At 43.4% G+C, this 18786-nt stretch overlaps 2 protein-coding genes and 1 long non-coding RNA gene across 3 annotated transcripts; 2 read left to right on the top strand and 1 right to left on the bottom strand.

The window, feature by feature from the left end:
* The first annotated feature begins 2313 nt into the window (after positions 1 to 2313).
* Positions 2314 to 6295, top strand: LOC110520037 (uridine 5'-monophosphate synthase). Its single transcript, XM_021597007.3, has 6 exons — positions 2314 to 2873; positions 3022 to 3175; positions 3343 to 4029; positions 4322 to 4497; positions 4821 to 4935; positions 5382 to 6295. The coding sequence occupies exons 1-6, from the start codon at positions 2658 to 2660 to the stop codon at positions 5558 to 5560; spliced, it is 1527 nt and encodes a 508-aa protein (XP_021452682.1). The 5' UTR covers positions 2314 to 2657; the 3' UTR covers positions 5561 to 6295.
* LOC118957146 (uncharacterized) lies at positions 5095 to 17501 on the bottom strand. The gene is made up of 2 exons (XR_016494728.1): positions 17376 to 17501; positions 5095 to 9392 (listed from the first exon to the last, which is right to left on the bottom strand). It is a non-coding gene; the product is annotated as an uncharacterized LOC118957146 (long non-coding RNA).
* On the top strand, positions 15799 to 18786 carry LOC110520036 (beta-crystallin A2). The gene is made up of 5 exons (XM_021597006.3): positions 15799 to 15981; positions 16280 to 16466; positions 17436 to 17577; positions 17824 to 17966; positions 18548 to 18786. The coding sequence occupies exons 2-5, from the start codon at positions 16309 to 16311 to the stop codon at positions 18693 to 18695; spliced, it is 591 nt and encodes a 196-aa protein (XP_021452681.1). The 5' UTR covers positions 15799 to 15981; positions 16280 to 16308; the 3' UTR covers positions 18696 to 18786.

Raw genomic sequence — 18786 nt, 5'->3', positions numbered from 1 at the left:
ACCTCAGCTGTAGATCTCTGCAGTTCATCCAGAGTGATCATGGGCCTCTTGGCTGCATCTCTGATCAGTCTTCTCCTTGTATGAGCTGAAAGTTTAGAGGGACGGCCAGGTCTTGGTAGATTTGCAGTGATCTGATACTCCTTCCATTTCAATATTATCGCTTGCACAGTGCTCCTTGGGATGTTTAAAGCTTGGGAAATCTTTTTGTATCCAAATCCGGCTTTAAACTTCTTCACAACAGTATCTCGGACCTGCCTGGTGTGTTCCTTGTTCTTCATGATGCTCTCTGCGCTTTTGACGGACCTCTGAGACTATCACAGTGCAGGTGCATTTATACGGAGACTTGATTACACACAGGTGGATTGTATTTATCATCATTAGTCATTTAGGTCAACATTGGATCATTCAGAGATCCTCACTGAACTTCTGGAGAGAGTTTGCTGCACTGAAAGTAAAGGGGCTGAATAATTTTGCACGCCCAATTTTTCAGTTTTTGATTTGTTAGAAAAGTTTGAAATATCCAATAAATGTCATTCCACTTCATGATTGTGTCCCACTTGTTGTTGATTCTTCACAAAAAAATACAGTTTTATATCTTTATGTTTGAAGCCTGAAATGTGGCAAAAGGTCGCAAAGTTCAAGGGGGCCGAATACTTTCGCAAGGCACTGTATGTGTCCTTTAGATTATAGTTCTGTAGTTCTTACTGTATTATTTTCTTCTCTCTGGTTTATTGTTGGCTGCTCTGTCATCTCAAAATGGATCCTGGACTGACTAGAACAGTCATTTCAGGGGACCTCCCGAGTGGTGCAGCGGTCTAAGGCACTGCATCACAGTGCTAGAGGCATCACAACAGACCCAGGTTCGAACCCGGCTGTGATCAGGAGTCCCTCAGGGCAGCGCACAATTGTCCCAGCGTTGTCCGGGTTATGGGAGGTTTAAAATTCAATGGGGTACATCTTACAGATGACAAGTTTCAAAGTTGGTAAGTCACTGTGGAGTGGATTTACAGTGTTTTAAATGGGCATGTAAAATCAGATTTTCTCAAACTAAGTTAAGACATGTACCATGGGCCTACATTCCAAATTTGGTGTCATTTAGTCCTATGGTTGTTAAGATTTTTGAACTATTTTTTACATGGCCATCCATGAATGCATCAGCATCCTTTCTGAAATTCTTTAGGGACTATTGTGATGAGCCCAAAGACCAAATGTGAAGTGACTCTGACTTATAGTCCATTAGAAGAAGATTTTTTTAAGATATCAATGCCAAATGAAACATGGTTCATCATGGTAATGTCTTTGATTACCCTAAAAAGTTTCAAGTTGATAGGCCACTATGAAGTGGATTTACAAAGGATTTAAATAGACACGTAAAGTCTAATCTCCTGATTTATCAATAGCTCAGCCATCTCTTAACCAATCCCTTAGATTTTCTGAAACTATGCTAAGAGATGTACCACGGGCGTAAATAATGAACATGGTGGTGTTATTTGAACGTATGGTTCATGAGTACGTTTTTACAAAGGTTTTCCAAAATGTCCAAGATGGAGGAAGAAAAAAAATGATTCAGCATGAGGAGAGACACCTACACAACGTTTCAAAGTCTCTAGGTCAAATAGGGTGGTGGATATTATGGTTTAAGTGAGACTTCTTATAACAGTGCCACTGATAGGCCCCTCGGTGCCATTATTTTTCACCAAGTTATTCATGGGCTCTAGTTTTGGCGTGGCAAATTAGAAAAAAAAGTTCTCAATCTATGCTTGAGATTTTGACCATGTCAAAAAAATTATAGGAAAAAAACAATAATATAAGAATAATTATAAGAATAATAATGTTTCACAGCTTTGCTGTGAACCCCTAACTTCTGCGTCTGTCCATATGTGTCCACATACGACATTGTGCGCATGTTGATTTTGTCTATCCCCACCAGACGTGATCATAACACACAAGTTCAAATACTAAATCAACTGTCACTCAATTATATACATTTTAGGGCAGGTCGAAACACACGTGAAACATTCATGGACATTTAGATAGCAAGTTTGTTCTGGGAGATTAACATTGAGTTGTTATTTTACCTGATATGCATATGGTCCTCTTTTTAGCTGGTTCATTGTAGAAGTTTTAGTCATACAATTTTTTGAGTCATACAAAATCGTGTTTCTCTTCTCTAACGATTAATCCACAGATAAAATGGGAAACCTAGTTCGTTTTTAGTTAGTCATCTTTAATTAATATCTCCTTGTTTGTCTTTCAAGCATCCACGTGGGTTTGTATCTTCCTGATTTCCAATAAGGATGGGACTTTCAGCATGTGGAGCATCTCAAATAGAACGAAGCCCTATTTTTAGCACGCCAGCGGTGTAGGTGAAATTGATATGTAGGCAATGTGTGCCGTTTTTAAATGTATGTAGTTCTGTCCTTGAGCTGTTCTTGTTTATTCATGTTCTGTATTGTGTATTGCTTTCGCAACAGCTAACAGGGATCCTAATCAAATACCAAATGTGTACAATTATCTTGCAACGCTCGCATACGCAACGTGGCCGGTGTGGTTTGCTTGTGATGATTAACGATTTATAATATGGCGGGAGCAACGCAATAATGTAAAAACGACATGTCCCATAGTTCCGCGCGGCATTTCGTAAGCGGAACATATCTATGTTTGCAAAGAGACGAGAGCATTGGACGAGACTGCTGTCTGTTGATATTAGTAAAAACTTGAAAATGGAAAACGATTGCCTTGAAAGTTTAATCTTAAAGTTACATGATGTTCAGGCCGTGAAATTCGGAACGTTCACGCTGAAGAGTGGAATAACATCGCCGATTTATTTTGATCTCAGAGTTATTGTTTCCTACCCATCGCTTATGAACCAGGTTGGTAAACACGTGTTTCCCATGAGTGGCACTGTATTGGAAACCACATCTACAGTATTTAGTCTGTTCGGAGGAAATCGAACTAATGCCAACTAGTTGTAAAATATGTATGTTATGAAATTATGTTGAAGTTTGTTTTGTCTTTTAGGTATCAATGTATCTTTACCAACGCGCCAAAGATGAGGACTTGAAATACAACTCATTGTGTGGTGTACCATACACTGCTCTGCCCCTGGCTACAATCATCTGCTCCAAACACGAGCTGCCTATGCTGATCCGAAGAAAAGAAGCCAAAGACTATGGTGAGATTTCATGACCTGTCAAATTTGATTATTCTCATTATGACAGCGTTTTTGCTGCATCCCATCAGTTCAGTCAGCAGTTAAAATGCTCTAGTCTAACACGTGCTAGCTAGCTACATTCGATTTCAAGTTACTCATATCAGACATCAATCACCTCTTGATTCTAGGAACTAAGAAGATTATAGAGGGGACCATTCACCCTGGAGACACTTGTCTGATCATCGAGGATGTTGTGACCAGCGGCAGCAGCGTCATGGAGACGGCCCTGGTGCTTCAGGCGGAGGGTTTAAAGGTCACCGATACCATCGTGCTGATGGACAGGGAGCAGGGAGGTAGGGCCATGCTGGCCAAGAAGGGCATTGCGCTCCACTCCGTCATCTCCGTCTCCAAACTCCTCGACGTTCTGCTCCAGGCGGACCGCATCGATTATCCCACCGCCCAGAGCGTGCGCAGGTTCATCCAGGAGAACAACACCTACAAGCCCTCAGGGGAGGAGGAGAAGAACGGCTCGCCTGTGGCTAAGAAGCCCGGCAAGCTGGCGGAGTTGACCTATGGCGACAGGGCCCAGCTCCGAACCACACACCCTCTGGCTGCCCAGCTCTTCAGGTTGATGGAGGAGAAGAAGACCAACCTGTGTGTGTCGGCGGACGTGACAGGCTGCGAGGATCTGCTGCAGCTGGCTGACTCTCTGGGGCCTCAGATGTGCGTGCTGAAGACTCACGTGGACATCCTGCGGGACTTCAGCCCAGCCTTCATCCAGACCCTCAAGGACCTGGCCCACAAACACAACTTCCTCATCTTTGAGGACCGCAAGTTTGCTGACATCGGGAACACAGTCAAGCACCAGTATGAAGGTGATTAGTGGGCGCGCTGATTTTGCATCGCCGTGTGCCCCAGGTGGGTGGAGATTTCACTTTAGGACCAATAGAATGGTCTAAAACGTGCAAACTCCGCCCGCCCGGGACGCAAAACTAATGCACCCATTGTTAAAATGGATGCATTGTCCAACTCTATCAAATAAGGGCAATATTTGTCCCCTGAACCTTTTGAAGCGTGCTTTTGAATCCTAATCCATCCTAATGAATGCCTGGTTGCTATGATTTCTAAGTCTCCTGACTGTTGTGTGTTTTCCTCTGTATTTCTCAGGTGGGCTCTACCAGATCGCCTCGTGGTCTCATATGGTGAATGCACATGCGGTGCCAGGCCCTGGGGTGGTAGAGGGGCTCAGTGTGGTGGGCCTCCCTCTGGACCGCGGCTGTCTCCTCATAGCTCAGATGAGCTCCCAGGGTTCCCTAGCAACAGGGGACTACACGCAGGCTGTGGTAAGCAAAGTGATCCAGCCAGCTGTTCTTCAGTGAGAATGCCATGAGAACAGAATGTTCTGTCCCTCTCTCTTACCTCCCACCACCCTCTGCAATGTGTACAATTCAGGACATACTGTCACCTCGCAGGGCGACAGTGAAAGGCCTGATACATTTCAGTATGTTTTAGTGATGTTTGCATGTGAACCTTCATGTTACCATTCCAAAATGGATGACTTTTTCCAACATCAGGGCAGCTTAACTGAAGTACTAGTTGATTACCTTAATGTAATCCTTCATCTTTCATCCTTGAGGATTTAATATGATTGTGTCTGTTCCTATAGGTGAAAATGGCTGAGGAGCACTCTGACTTTGTGTTTGGGTTCATCTCTGGCTCCAAGATCAGCAGCAAGCCTGAATTCCTACATATGACTCCAGGGGTGCAGATGCAGTCAGAAGGTACTACATTCTCTACCTGTTAACTACATCATTCATCCTGTCTAGTGTTCTTTATCACGTTTTACCAACAACATTCGCAGGCCAACATTCCTCCCCCCCTGCCGGCGTAATCTTTCCTTACCACTAGATGGTGCTGTTGTCCAAGAAATGTAGGCTGGATCACTTGTTGTTGTATTTTTTTATTTTACCTTTTAACTCTAACTCTTATTAACTCTAATTTACAATGATGGCCTAGGAACAGTGGGTTAACTGCCTTGTTCGTTTGTGACTGTGTTGGCACCCTATTACCTACACAGTGCACTTCTTTTGACTAGGGCCCCTGCGATTTTGAATGCAACCCTTGATTCCAGATGTTTTTTTTTAACCTCTTCAGCAACAAACTGTAGGGTGGTGTTTTCTTCAGCACCACACTGTTCATTGATCATCTCCCTCCTTTCTTATTCAAGGAGACGGTCTTGGCCAGCAGTACTCCAGTCCTGATGATGTGATCTATAAAAAGGAATCGGACGTCATCATTGTTGGCCGTGGTATCCTGGGGGCCTCTGATAGGGTGAAGGCTGCCACAGAGTACAGAGAGGCCGGCTGGAACGCCTACGTCAAGAGACTCACCGCGTCAAGACAATGAAAAGTCAAACAATGGGTGGGGGTTTGCATCCCAAATGGCACCCTATTCCCCGTATAGTGCACTACTTTTGACTAGGACCCTATGGGATTTGGTCAAAAGTAGTACACTATAGTGGTATGGATGCCATGTGGGCTACAGACAGACTAGAGCAGGCACCACATCGACAATGTGAAACCATGATTATTCCCTCCAAACAGCTGCTGGGGCCTGTTCTTACTCTTATGGCTTCTCGTTTATAACCCTTGCTTGCTAAATCAGCTGAACTGCGACAAATGCTCATCTTTGGCAACAGGGACACATTTCAGGATTTTTCCCCCCACCCTCAGTGTTATATGTATATGATCATTTTGAAACATTTCAAATTGGATTATTTGTGTTAACCAATAATATGGAACTGTGAAATGAATTCAGTAGATGCATTGGCTGTAATGGTCGGTGTTCTTTGAAGTCACTTTAAACATCTCTAGCCTAGGATTCTGTTCCTTTGCCTCAAGGGCGGTTTCTATAGAAGAACACGGTGGAGGCTAGGGCTGCTATCTTTGTGATGGAGAACTGTGGAGAGATTCAGTTTACCAAACAATCCTTGGCATTGTGTATTGGTTCATCGACATTACAACAATCACGTGTTCACAACAGTAGTTATTTGAAGCCAATGTGTGACGAACCACGTTAGTCCATAAACCTCTAGTGGTTCTGGGTGATGTGCCCTAATCATTAATAAACAGTGAATGTGCATGGCTTGTTTCAGTTATGGGATCTACTTTCTGTCTACTATTTGTGACATCGGGCATAGCCGACATAACACACCACAAGTCTTTTTGGAAGGGAAGGTCTGACGTTGAGCATTGAAGGAACTCATTTGCAAGTCACATGATATGCAAATATGTGTAAATGACATGGGAGTAGGTAGGCATGGGAACAGGGGAGGCAGGTGGGTTTTCTCCTACCTTCAACACAGGTGAATGAAGCCACTGTTCAATGGCCCATTCTCTGTAGGTTCAGCGTGAGCACAAAGGTCAGCGAATCCTTCCATTTCGTCAATTGGAGGGAGCGCAACGCACTGTCGGTTTGCATAGAGAGGGGGAGGGTTGGCATAATAGAGAGGAGTTGAACTAATCTGCACTCCCCAGACTATTGTGTCAATATTGGAACTGAGCAACGCCCCATGCGACAGGTGTCCACTGGAGAATCCTCTCTCTTTAAAACCAATCAGAAAAAAAGAGGGAGAGAGTGAAGATAAATGGAAGGATGGCCCACCATGTCCTGAGTATATATAGGATACCTGCAACGGGCCACACTCCATTCAGTGTTGCCTACAAGATGAGCACAATTTGCAGGTGTTACCGATCTAGGCTTTTAAACTCGTGAACTTTTTTTTCGACAATAGATAGGCAATGGTAAGTTTTATCTAGGGCAAATTTGTATGTTGGAATACATGTAAATGACCATTTTAAAGACAATATAAACTTTTGCAACTTTCTTTCCAGGTGTGGGGATGGAGCAACGTATGGAGAGTACAAACCTGATGTAGTGTAGTCGAAGTACTTTTTTCCAAGACTGGACCATCATCATATTTGGATTGATTTTCTGTATTTGCCTCACGTTGAGCCATACGCACAATACCTGAAGATTAAGTTTTGTTCGTTCGGCTCGCGTTAAGCAGGTACAGATTTTCTACAAAGCAGCAAGAGCACGTTCATATTGTGACAGATGTCGTTGAAGGTGCTCTCTTGTCCTGTAACAAATACTGACACTTTTGTACACTAAAATTAGAGCCATACAACATTTTGTGTTTAGCATTCGTTCGGCTATATTGAATATCTTATGTGGTTTGAACATTTGGGTTCATTTCCCCCTGAAGACAACGGATTCAATTATTGACCCCAATTTTTTTAGCCAAGTGGATAATTTTTATTGCTGCATGTGGATAAAGTTTTCGTTCCTATTTTTGAAAAAGTATATATATATATAATTTTTTTTGCTCACTCAATATAACTTAGTTATGCGCGTATCTCCGTGGATTTTATGACTAGTTCTACTTTTATTAGGTGACCTAGTACTGACTTTTTTTTAAAATGCCATTTGGCTTTTCCTATATCGACATGGTTTAATGATGATAAAGTACGAGTTATGTTAATCATTAACCAGCCAAAGAGCATCTGATATGGACCATCTGCTGTTTGGATCCTCATCTGCCCGGGATCTGCACCTCTGTACAGGCTAGGCTACATTACATTAACTATGACGTTCATGGAGGTGTGGACTTTATTCCAGGAAATGGAGAATGTAGCCAATAAACTACAGCTCGTCATAAAAAACCACCGCGTCGCTGAATAAACATTTAAGCAGTGTTCTCCATTGCTCATGCACTGTAAAAACATGTTGCATTTCAGTTTAGCACAGAGGCATCCTACACTACAGGCCTATCATTGAAATCAGACACTTCCAGTTTCCTCCTCAGACAGTATCAACTGTATTACCCAATCTCCCACCACCCAGATTATTGACACCAGTACCTCAGGTATCTGTATAGTCCCATTCTATTTTGAGCATAACTTCAGGTTTCCATTTGCATATCCAGTTTTCGTTGCGTGAAACAATAAACGGCATGGTTATAAGCTTTCCCATGTCATTATTTCTGCTCTCCTGTATCTCTATTTGACTAAGCGCCGGCAAATATTTGTTTAAAGTCGGATTAAGGGGATCTCACGGCCTGTATCCTGGTTACCTGCCAGAGACAGGTCATGCTGCAGTTACACCCTAAACCTCCAAAATAACACCTGCTCAATTTACTCTACAGAGCAGTTATTGGCTATGTAAAATATGTCAAAACATTTAGTATTTCTTTGTCTCGAGCAAGTCTTCAATCTTTCAGACTTTCATAATGCAATAGTTGATAATGTAACATCTGTGCTGTTTTATGGATAAACGTGACTAATTATTACTTGCCCCGTCTCAGCAACATACAAGAGTTTGGGCTGGTTCTCTCACAGATGCAACATAGGCTATTGTTCTAAAAAGTGAGTTTCAAATCAACCTTCTCTTAAAGTATTACATACTTTTGAGAGAATTATGTGTATGATACAATAAGACCCCCCCCCCCCCCACAGTATTATTCTGTCAACCTGTGCCTATCATAACACTTGGCCATTTGTGTGTGTCTGTAGAAAAGCATGATTGCATTTGTGATGCCTGCTCAACTGCTACCTACGGCCTCTGTGGAAGACACGAGTTGCCCCGTGGGCTGTGTGCTGTTTCAACTGACAGTTAGAGGGGTTGCTAATGGAATATGTAAATGCCTGGGAGTTGTGTCTCCTGTAACTGCCTGGCTTTACCTGAGCAGTGAGCACAGAGATGGGGGTGGGGTATGGAGGGAGGGAGGGAGAGAACCCAGGACTGCAGCACCTCTCTGGACGCGTCTGAAATGGCCTCCTATTCCCTATATAGTGTACTACTTTTGACCAGAGCCCTATGGGTACCATGTATGGGGAATAGGGTGCACTACTTTTGACCAAAGCTCCCCATAGGGAATAGGGTGCACTACTTTTGACCAAAGCTCCCCATAGGGAATAGGGTGCACTACTTTTGACCAAAGCCCCCCGTAGGGAATAGGGTGCACTACTTTTGACCAAAGCCCCCCATAGGGAATAGGGTGCACTACTTTTGACCAGAGCCCTATGGGTACCATGTATGGGGAATAGGTTGCCATTAGGGACGCGTTCGCTGTCCTCGGGTAAAACCTGCCGGCCTGTTGTGGTCCACTCCTACGCAGAGCCATTCACAGAGCAGATGTCACCTGCATGCGCTGTCAGGTCCTTAGGAGGATTAGTTCCTATAGCAACAGAGAGGGGTGGGGGGGAACACACAGGAAGCAGAACATTTCATGGTGGTCTGTGTCTGCTTACTCACTGACTATTCAAATGGTACCAACTCACATTGACGCGGAAAATAAGACCTGTCCATTTACAACCTTTATATCCATTACTGGAACTGAGTTGAATTTAACCAACAAACAAAAAAGCAAAAAGAGAAATTGCCGATTCACGTTAGACAAAAGTGTGTTGTATGTGTCGCTTGTCAACTACTGGGTTGTGTCTTCTCAAGGCAAGATTCTGAAGAAAGGTGCTGCTACTGAATATTTGCACATGGTGAAATCAGTGTCTGATCAGGCGCGCTGTTTATACAAAAGTATGTGGACGCCGCTTCAAATTAGTCTATTCGGCTATTTCTGCCACACCTGTTGCTGACAGGTGTGTAAGATCGAGCACACAGCCATGCAATCTCAATAGACAAACGTTTGCAGTTGCATTGCCTTCCTGAAGAGCTCAGTAACTTGCAATGTGGCACCGTCATAGGATGCCAATGTTGCAGTGGCGACCCGTCATTCAGGGCAGGTGGCCCACATTTTTTGCAACAAAGAAATAATAAAAAATATATATTTTGGACTTTGCTGTTTTGCAACATTACACAACAAGTTGGAAATCGCAAATTCAACAATGAGTGGTTTGGAAGGAATCAGTGGCTAACTGCAAGCATTGCAAAGCAATCATTAGCCTGCTATTCAGTGGAGTGGCAGTGGCTGTGTGATCCAAAGTCTAAGATTAAGGGTCTCTGTTCCTAGTTTAAAATTATAAACATACAACATTGGCAATGCTGTCAATGAAGCATGATTTGTGCCACGCTCAAAACAGCTGTTAACTCTGAACTGCAAAATCGGACTTTAGTGAGTTCACGACAACTGGGAGCTCGGGAAAAACAAGCTACAACTGGGAAAATACATTTTGAACTTTCATCCAAATCGGGAACTCTGGCCTCTTTCTAGAGCTATGACCTGAAGAACACTGATGTCATCATGATTCAACATATTTTTTTGTTGTTGTTCCCAGTTGTCTTGAAAGCACCATAAATACAAAGAATGACAGACTTTGATGACAAAGTTTGATGACAAAATTTGCCCACGAAGGACTCCACCTTCCTGTTCAAGTGAGCACAGAATCCAAAGAAGTATTGTATGCTGCTGAATACATTATTTAATATGCCAGGGAGATATGTATACTGTAGCTAAGAAAGTAATACTAAGTGTTTGTTGTGTAGTAAACTGTTAGTAGCCCATGTGCCTCACCTTAATAATCTGGTCTATTTTCACCTCTTAAGTTCGCTTACTGTTCTGACTTGGTGGTGCACATGTAGCCTATAACCTGTTTTTCAGAAATGTAATCATTGAATATTGTAAGAGCATTCATTGTCTGCTTATATGCCCCCTTTATTTATCCTACGGTTCTGACTTAGTGTACAGGGAGAACACTATAAGAATGGCCAATGTTCTGAATTCTGTCTCTGTACATTTCAAAAGTGCTGAACAAATAGTTGTATTGACTACGTCCCTCCTACTAATGTCTTAATCGAAATTACGGATTGCCTCTTATACGCTTGTCGTCCTCTTATGCCGTAATTGGTAGATCTCAATTGTCAGTAGAAACTACATTTGTTTAAGCAAGACAGTACATTTGTTTTAAAGACAGTAAATGAGGCTGAATTAACTGTTTCGCTGCCAGACAAGGCTCCGCTGATAGCCAGGTGTAGCAGTGTTAAGGTGTTGGAACTGTTTTTGGGACTCTGCTGTTGGGACAGCTTTATGTAAGTCCTAACAGTTTGTGGGCACCGTTTGTTAATGTTATAGTGCAGTTAATGTATTATTTAGTGTTGTGTTGTGGTTTTGCTGTAAAACATCCCACATTGCTTTTTTTTTTGTCCCACCAAGATTTACATGCTAAAATCGCCACTGCACCTTTCCAACAAGTCAGTTCTTCAAATTTCTGCCCTCCTAGAGCTTATTGTGAAGTGGCAACGTCTAGGAGCATCAACGGCTCAGGCACGAAGTGGTAGGCCACACAAGCTCACAGAAAGGGACCGCCGAATGCTGGAGCTCGTAAAAACCGTCTGTCCTCGGTTGCAACACTCACTACCGAGTTCCAAACTGCCTCTGGAAACAATGTCAGCACAAGAACTGTTCGTCGGGAGGTTCATGAAATGGGTTTCCATGGCCGAGCAGCCGCACACAAGCCTAAGATCACCATACACAATGACAAGGGTTGGCTGGACTGGTGTAAAGTTTGCTGCCATTGGACTCTGGAGCAGTGGAAACGCGTTCTCTAGAGTGATGAATCACTCTTCACCATCTGGCAGTCCGATGGACGAATCTGGGTTTGGCGGATGCCAGGAGAAAGCTACCTGCCCCAATGCAAAGTGCCAACTATAAAGTTTGGTGGAGGAGGAATAATGGTCTGGGGCTGTTTTTCATGTTTCAGGATAGGCCCCTTAGTTCCAGTGAAGAGAAATTGTAACTGTACAGCATACAATGACATTCTAGACGATTCTGTGCTTCCAACTTTGTGGCAACAGTTTGGGGAAGGCCCTTTCCTGTTTCAGCATGACAATGCCCCCGTGCACAAAGTGAGGTCCATACAGAAATGGTTTGTTGAGATCGGTGTGGAAAAACATGACTGGCCTGCACAGAGCCCTGACCTCCACCCCATCAAACACCTTTGGGATGAATTGGAACGGCGACTGCGAGCCAGGCCTAATCGCTCAACATCAGTGCCCGACCTCACTAATGCTCTTGTGGCTGAATTGAAGCAAGTCCCCGCAGCAATGTTCCAACATCTAGTGGAAAGCCTTCCCAGAAAAGTGGAGGCTGTTATAGCAGCAAAGTGGGGACCAACTGCATATTAATGCCCATGATTTTGGAATGAGATGTTCGACGAGCATCATGTAGTGTATGTAAAGCAGACATCTCCATGTTAAATAAGCCTGACTTACCATGTGATCTCAGGATATGTATGAATGTGTAACTTGGTTCAAATATGTAACTAGCAGACTTCTCTTAAATACTACATGCATTGCATTTGTGTATGTTGTTTGACTAGTTCACTTGAAGAGATCTGTGTCAATGTTGCCTCCCTGTATAAATACACTGCTCAAAAAAATAAAGGGAACACTTAAACAACACAATGTAACTCCAAGTCAATCACACTTCTGTGAAATCAAACTGTCCACTTAGGAAGCAACAGGTAGGTTTCTTTGGGGGGCCGCACAGCCCTCCATGTGCTCGCCAGAGGTAGCCTGACTGCCATTAGGTACCGAGATGAGATCCTCAGACCCCTTGTGAGACCAAATGCTGGTGCGGTTGGCCCTGGGTTCCTCCTAATGCAAGACAATGCTAGACCTCATGTGGCTGGAGTGTGTCAGCAGTTCCTGCAAGAGGAAGGCATTGATGCTATGGACTGGCCCGCCCGTTCCCCAGACCTGAATCCAATTGAGCACATCTGGGACATCATGTCTCGCTCCATCCACCAACGTCACGTTGCACCACAGACTGTCCAGGAGTTGGCGGATGCTTTAGTCCCGGTCTGGGAGGAGATCCCTCAGGAGAACATCCGCCACCTGATCAGGAGCATGCCCAGGCGTTGTAGGGAGGTCATACAGGCACGTGGAAGCCACACACACTACTGAGCCTCATTTGGACTTGTTTTAAGGACATTACATCAAAGTTGGATCAGACTGTAGTGTGGTTTTCCACTTTAATTTTGAGTGTGACTACAAATCCAGACCTCCATGGGTTGATAAATTTGATTTCCATTGATAATTTTTGTGTGATTTTGTTGTCAGCACATTCAACTATGTAAATAAAAAAGTATTTAATAAGAATATTTCATTCATTCAGATCTAGGGTGTGTTATTTTAGTGTTCCCTTTATTTTGTTGAGCAGTGTACAATTCCAATCAATACAAAATGCATTTTGAAGTTCTACTTGAAACTCTGAATTTGTGAATCAAAACAGAGTGACGATGATAAAACGACATGTCTGTTTTCCAGAGCAATAACATCATCGCTTCCTGACGATAGAGCAATGCTTATGCAACCTCTCTGACTGGGCTGGCTGGCTCTGTTACCGTGGAGAAACTGGATCCTGAGAAACAGTCTGCCTCACTTACTCCACACAGTTATCACACATACGCATGTTGTCCCATGGAGGGGTATTGATGTAAACAGAAATCGCGAGGGAAAATTGTAAAAAAAAATGTAAAAAAATAATAATAAAGTTGTCTCTGTCCCGGTTCATCTCTTATCACTCTATGGTTTACTCCCAAACAGTGTAAGGTACAATGAACGGATACGAGAAAATGCGGGGAGGGAGAAAAAAAAAAAAGGATATTCAAACAATGTTGTTTGCTCTGGTTGCTGCTTGGCTGCCTGGTTCTTCCAGCCTGCACCTCAGCCAGCTGCTTGCAGGTTAGGCTACTCAGAAGTGCAAACATTGTGGAAACGTTGCTAAATAAAATACTCAACCTGTTGAGGCGTGCTCTCTGGGCTTATAATGCCTTACAGCAGCGTATTATAAGGATGCTAGAACTACTTATGAGCAATTATGATATCTTATAGTGAGTGTACATAAGTGTATTAGAAGGCATTACTAATGCACTTGTTGGCATTATCTGTGTATGTATCATAGAAAGTGTTACCCCCCCGCCTGTGATATGTGGTTGTCCCACCTAGCCATCTTAAAACGATTCCACCGACTGTAATTCACTCTGGATAAATAAGAGCATCTGCTAAATGACTAAAATGTCAAATGCATCTGATCAGTTCCTATTCCACAACATACCAACCATGTATAAATGTGCAAATGCTACAAACGATATTTCCATACTTAGTGAGCAATATCCCTCTTTCAGAGACCCACGTGACCCGTTCAGGAGAATAGACTAGCCTATTGTACTACCACTGCAGAGAAGATAAAGATTCAAAGTAGAGTGTTGAGTTAGGAAGCTGTAGGCTACTATAGGCCCTATGTTGTCAGATGCAAATATAAGGAGAGCTACATTTCCCAGTGAAATGAGGCGTCAGCTGACGAGGTGACAAATCTAATCTATCCAATGGGGGGGGGGAAATCAAAGACCAGCAGCCGGGTGACTGGAGCTCTGTCACCGTGTCTCATTGTCCACCTGCCCCAAGCCAAACAAGGCCACACAGGTAAGACAGAACAATGGAACCGGCCCACTCAAAGGGACCGCTGAACACACAAGCAATTAAGCATATAGGCACACATATGGCCACACACAGAGACAGCAGAAAAGGGGTGTAAATACAATAATAACACATTGCAGAGGAACCATCCAAGTCTGAAGTCTGATTATTTGTACATTTAATATAGGGATGCATCCCAAATGTCACCCTGTTCCCTACATAGTGCACGACCTTTGTCCAGGGCGCTGGTCAAAAGTAGTGCACTATATGGGCTCGGGTCAAACATCAGGAATGGGTGTCTTTTGGGAAAACAAAGACTAAAGCAGGCACCGCGTCGCTAAGGTAAAAGCATATCTAGTGTAACCTAACCAGACCAGACCAGATGTTTCTGTGATACGAATGTATCTTCATTCCAACAAAAGCGGCTATTATCACCAGTCACTGTAATGAACTGTTATGCCACAAGATGTCACTACAGACAAGTACTATTCCAATTGACTTACATCACTAGGCTCCATTTGCGTTTCTTACACTGACAATCCCGAACATAAAGTAAAGTCGCAATGTCAAAGTGCCTTTTTAAAATATGATACACATTCCTACACATTCCACTTTGCACTCATACGCCTCACAAAGGCACCGGAAACAATTTCGGACCCATTGACAAATCCAGCAACTGACAAACACGGAAACATTAAAAACAACACCGTGAACGGCTGAGAAACTAGTGCTGCTAGAAACACGGCAGGAATGTTTTCTCATGATCCCATTCAGTTCACACCAGAATAGATTTAGCTTGGGGGGGGGGGGGGGGGGGGGGACAACAGGTATTTTAAAAAAGGTTATACATTTCAAACGCTTTCTTTTCAACCTCGTGAAGTACAAACACGATCCAACGTGAAAGAATATGGATAAAGGATCCGCAAGTCTGTCTGTCTTCCCATGTTGAATCCTATGAAAGATGACAGTGATGCCATGATGGGTGGGCTGCTGTGCCGAGAGGCAGGGGTAGAGGTAGAGTCAGCCATACTTGTGGACTGAGGGAAGCATTGGTGCCCTTGTACCTAACTCTGGGGTAATCTCCCAGAATGCTGCCATAGTCCCCAATTTCCAATCAAACTGTCGTGTCAGTGTGTTGCTATTGTGGCCGGCCGTCAGGCCGGCACAGTCCCTGGGTGCCATTTTGATGAGTCAGTGGATCTAAGCCTCTCACAATGGGCCTCGGGAGCCTCCACAATGGTGTGGACTAATGCGTGCATTCAGTTTGCCGCTGCTGAGTATGCAAGGCTTGTGCGAAAGCGGCATTAAACGAGGGGCTTGGTAGTATAAAAACAGAAGTGGGGGCCTAGGACTCGATATTGTTACTCTGGATCTGTCCCACCTCAGTACTCTCTGTAAGTATTCACACTACCTAGGTAGAACGTGAACATCTGATTGCTGTGCATTGGTGTACCAAGAAAGGGGATTGATGACATCCAATATGGGAGATATATATCTCATATTTGTATCGGATATTTCCCCAGTGCAAACTGAGAGCTCAACTCCTTTGGGGGAAAAAATGGTAGTACGCTCTTGCTCTTTGCTCCAGAATCAATGTTCACTTTCATGTAGAGATACCAGAGCAAACAGAGTGAAGCACTCCATTTTAGCCTAGTTTCCTCACCTCTGGTCTTCCTTGTCCCCTTTTGGTAGAGAGCAACCCCACGGTGGAAATAGCAACCATGAACACTCAGCAGATGGAGCAGATGGGCCAGTTCAAGATCACTGTCTGGGAGGAGGAGAACTTCCAGGGCAAGCGTTGTGAGTTCCTGCTGGAGTGTCAGAACATCATGGATAGGGGATTCCACAAGATCCGCTCCATCAAGGTCGAGAACGGACCGTAAGTGTCTCTTTGGATTTCTACTCTACTAGGCTACAACCGAGGGTCTGTACCACATTATTAGCAGAGTAGTACTACATTACTACGACAGAGTAGTAGTAGTACTTAGTAGTACTACATTACTACGACAGAGTAGTAGTAGTACTACATTACTACGACAGAGTAGTAGTACTACATTACTACGACAGAGTAGTAGTACTACATTACTATGACAGAGTAGTAGTAGTAGTAGTACTACATTAGACCCATGGAGCTTGTTCGGTCAACAAATGTTTTTTAGGTTTTTCCAGGTAATCGGTTCTAGTTGTGTTTGAGTGAGAAGTGAGAAATGTATTCAATATAACATTCATTTCTAGACCTAGTTCCTCTCAAAAGCTAATGTATACTTGAATATTACATTATACATCGCATTTGTACTGTGCTGTTGTGAACCGGCCCTCAAATCAAAGCTGTGTCATTTCATTTGTTATGATACTACAATGTATGACAATGCAACATGTAGTTATCATGTCCCTTAACAGTCTGACTGTAAAATATGGAATCTTATAATGGCTGTTATTTTCGATTCAATGATTTTGGCATTCAATTTCTTTGCAATTTAATTTCCGCATGCTTTTTTACATTGTTATGGACAAAATGTTATAGCTGAACACTCGGAGAGATCACCGATTGGTGTGAGTTATTAGCCTGAAATGTAGCTTGTTGTTTTGTTTCTGACAGTCAGTCAAAGTCAGGCTACAGATGTAATCTCCCTTGAGTCCCAGCTGCCTGCCTAGTGTTCTGTTGCAGCAGCTGACTGATGATCAGATAATGGTCCATATGCGCAGCATGCGGTGTTTGCTTTGGCCCTTTGTCCTCTAATCAACAAAGATCTCGCTGCCACGGGGCGTTGCACTTTTGTTAACTAACCTGACGCTCTGTTTTCTCTCTTTCGTTCTCGTTCCCTCTCTCTCCCCGCCTGTGTTTTAGCTGGTTGGGTTATGAGTACCCTGAGTTCCAGGGCCAGCAGTTTATCCTTGAGAAGGGAGACTATCCACGTTACGAGGCTTGGAGCGGAAACAGCAGTTACAGAACCGAGCACATGCTTTCTTTTAGACCTATCAAGTGCGCTGTAAGTTCCTCCCACTGAAATGTGTCATCTGAAGCACATTTAGGAATGAAGCACAGGAATACTCATGTTGTATTGAAGGTTAATTAATACATCCACACATGATTCTAGTATTTATATCGTATCATCACACCATCATACCACAACTCTCAAATCCGTCTGTTTTTGACCCCCCCCCCACCATTTTTTTTGTATTTTTAATTAACGACACCATATATGAAACGATTCAAGACTCATCTCTGTCAACAGAACCACAGTGACAGTAAAGTGACTCTGTACGAGTGTGAAGACTTCCAGGGACGCAAGTTCGAGATGTGTGATGACTACCCCTCTCTACAGGCTATGGGCTGGTGTAGCAAGGAGGTGCCCTCAATCAAAGTCAACTCCGGAGCGTGAGTCTCAAGTCAAATCAAGTTGTGTTTGTCACATGCGTCGTAAAACAACAGGGGTAGACTAACAGTGAAATGCTTATTTTACAGGTCCTTTTCCAACAATGCAGAGTTTATTAAGATAAAATGAGAATTCAAAATAGAAATAGTGACACGAGGAATAAATACACAGTGAATAACAAATACAAATAAAGAGTCAAAAGAACATGGTTATATACAGGGATTACCAGTATCCCATTATCCCAGCATCCGATATGCCTTCATAAACACTCTAGGGCAGAGTTTCCCAAACTCGTTCCAAGCTTTGATTATTTGAATCAGCTGTGTAGTGCTAGGGCAAAAACCAAAATGTGGGGCCCCAGGATATTGATTCGTAAACACATTGACAAGGACATCATTTGTCCACGTAATAACATGCAATTCCTCAGTCACCCATTTACTTTCCAAGACGATTCGTTTTGTAGATTTTCTAACAGCATACGACTGCAATCGGGGCACATATTATCTACAAAGCAGCCGCATCAGTATTTTGGTCATAGAGAGAACAATTATCAACGGAATAACACAGGCCCTTCTCTTTACAGGTGGGTGGCCTATCAGTTCCCCGGTTACCGTGGTTACCAGTACATCCTGGAGAGAGACAGACACCAGGGAGAGTACAGACACTACAACGAGTACAGCACTCAGGCTCACACCAACCAGGTCCAGTCTATCCGCAGAATCCAGCACTAAGTCCACTTGACACTATCCTCCAGCGGCTACCATGTACCGACCATGCCATGTATTAAAATAGGCAATAAAGGCTTTATTCAAACTACGGAAA

Source organism: Oncorhynchus mykiss, chromosome 3 (genome assembly GCF_057628025.1).
Source record: "Oncorhynchus mykiss isolate SJ-2025 chromosome 3, ASM5762802v1, whole genome shotgun sequence".
Taxonomy (NCBI): Eukaryota; Metazoa; Chordata; class Actinopteri; order Salmoniformes; family Salmonidae; genus Oncorhynchus; species Oncorhynchus mykiss.
This window is presented reverse-complemented; position numbering and strand designations above follow the sequence as displayed.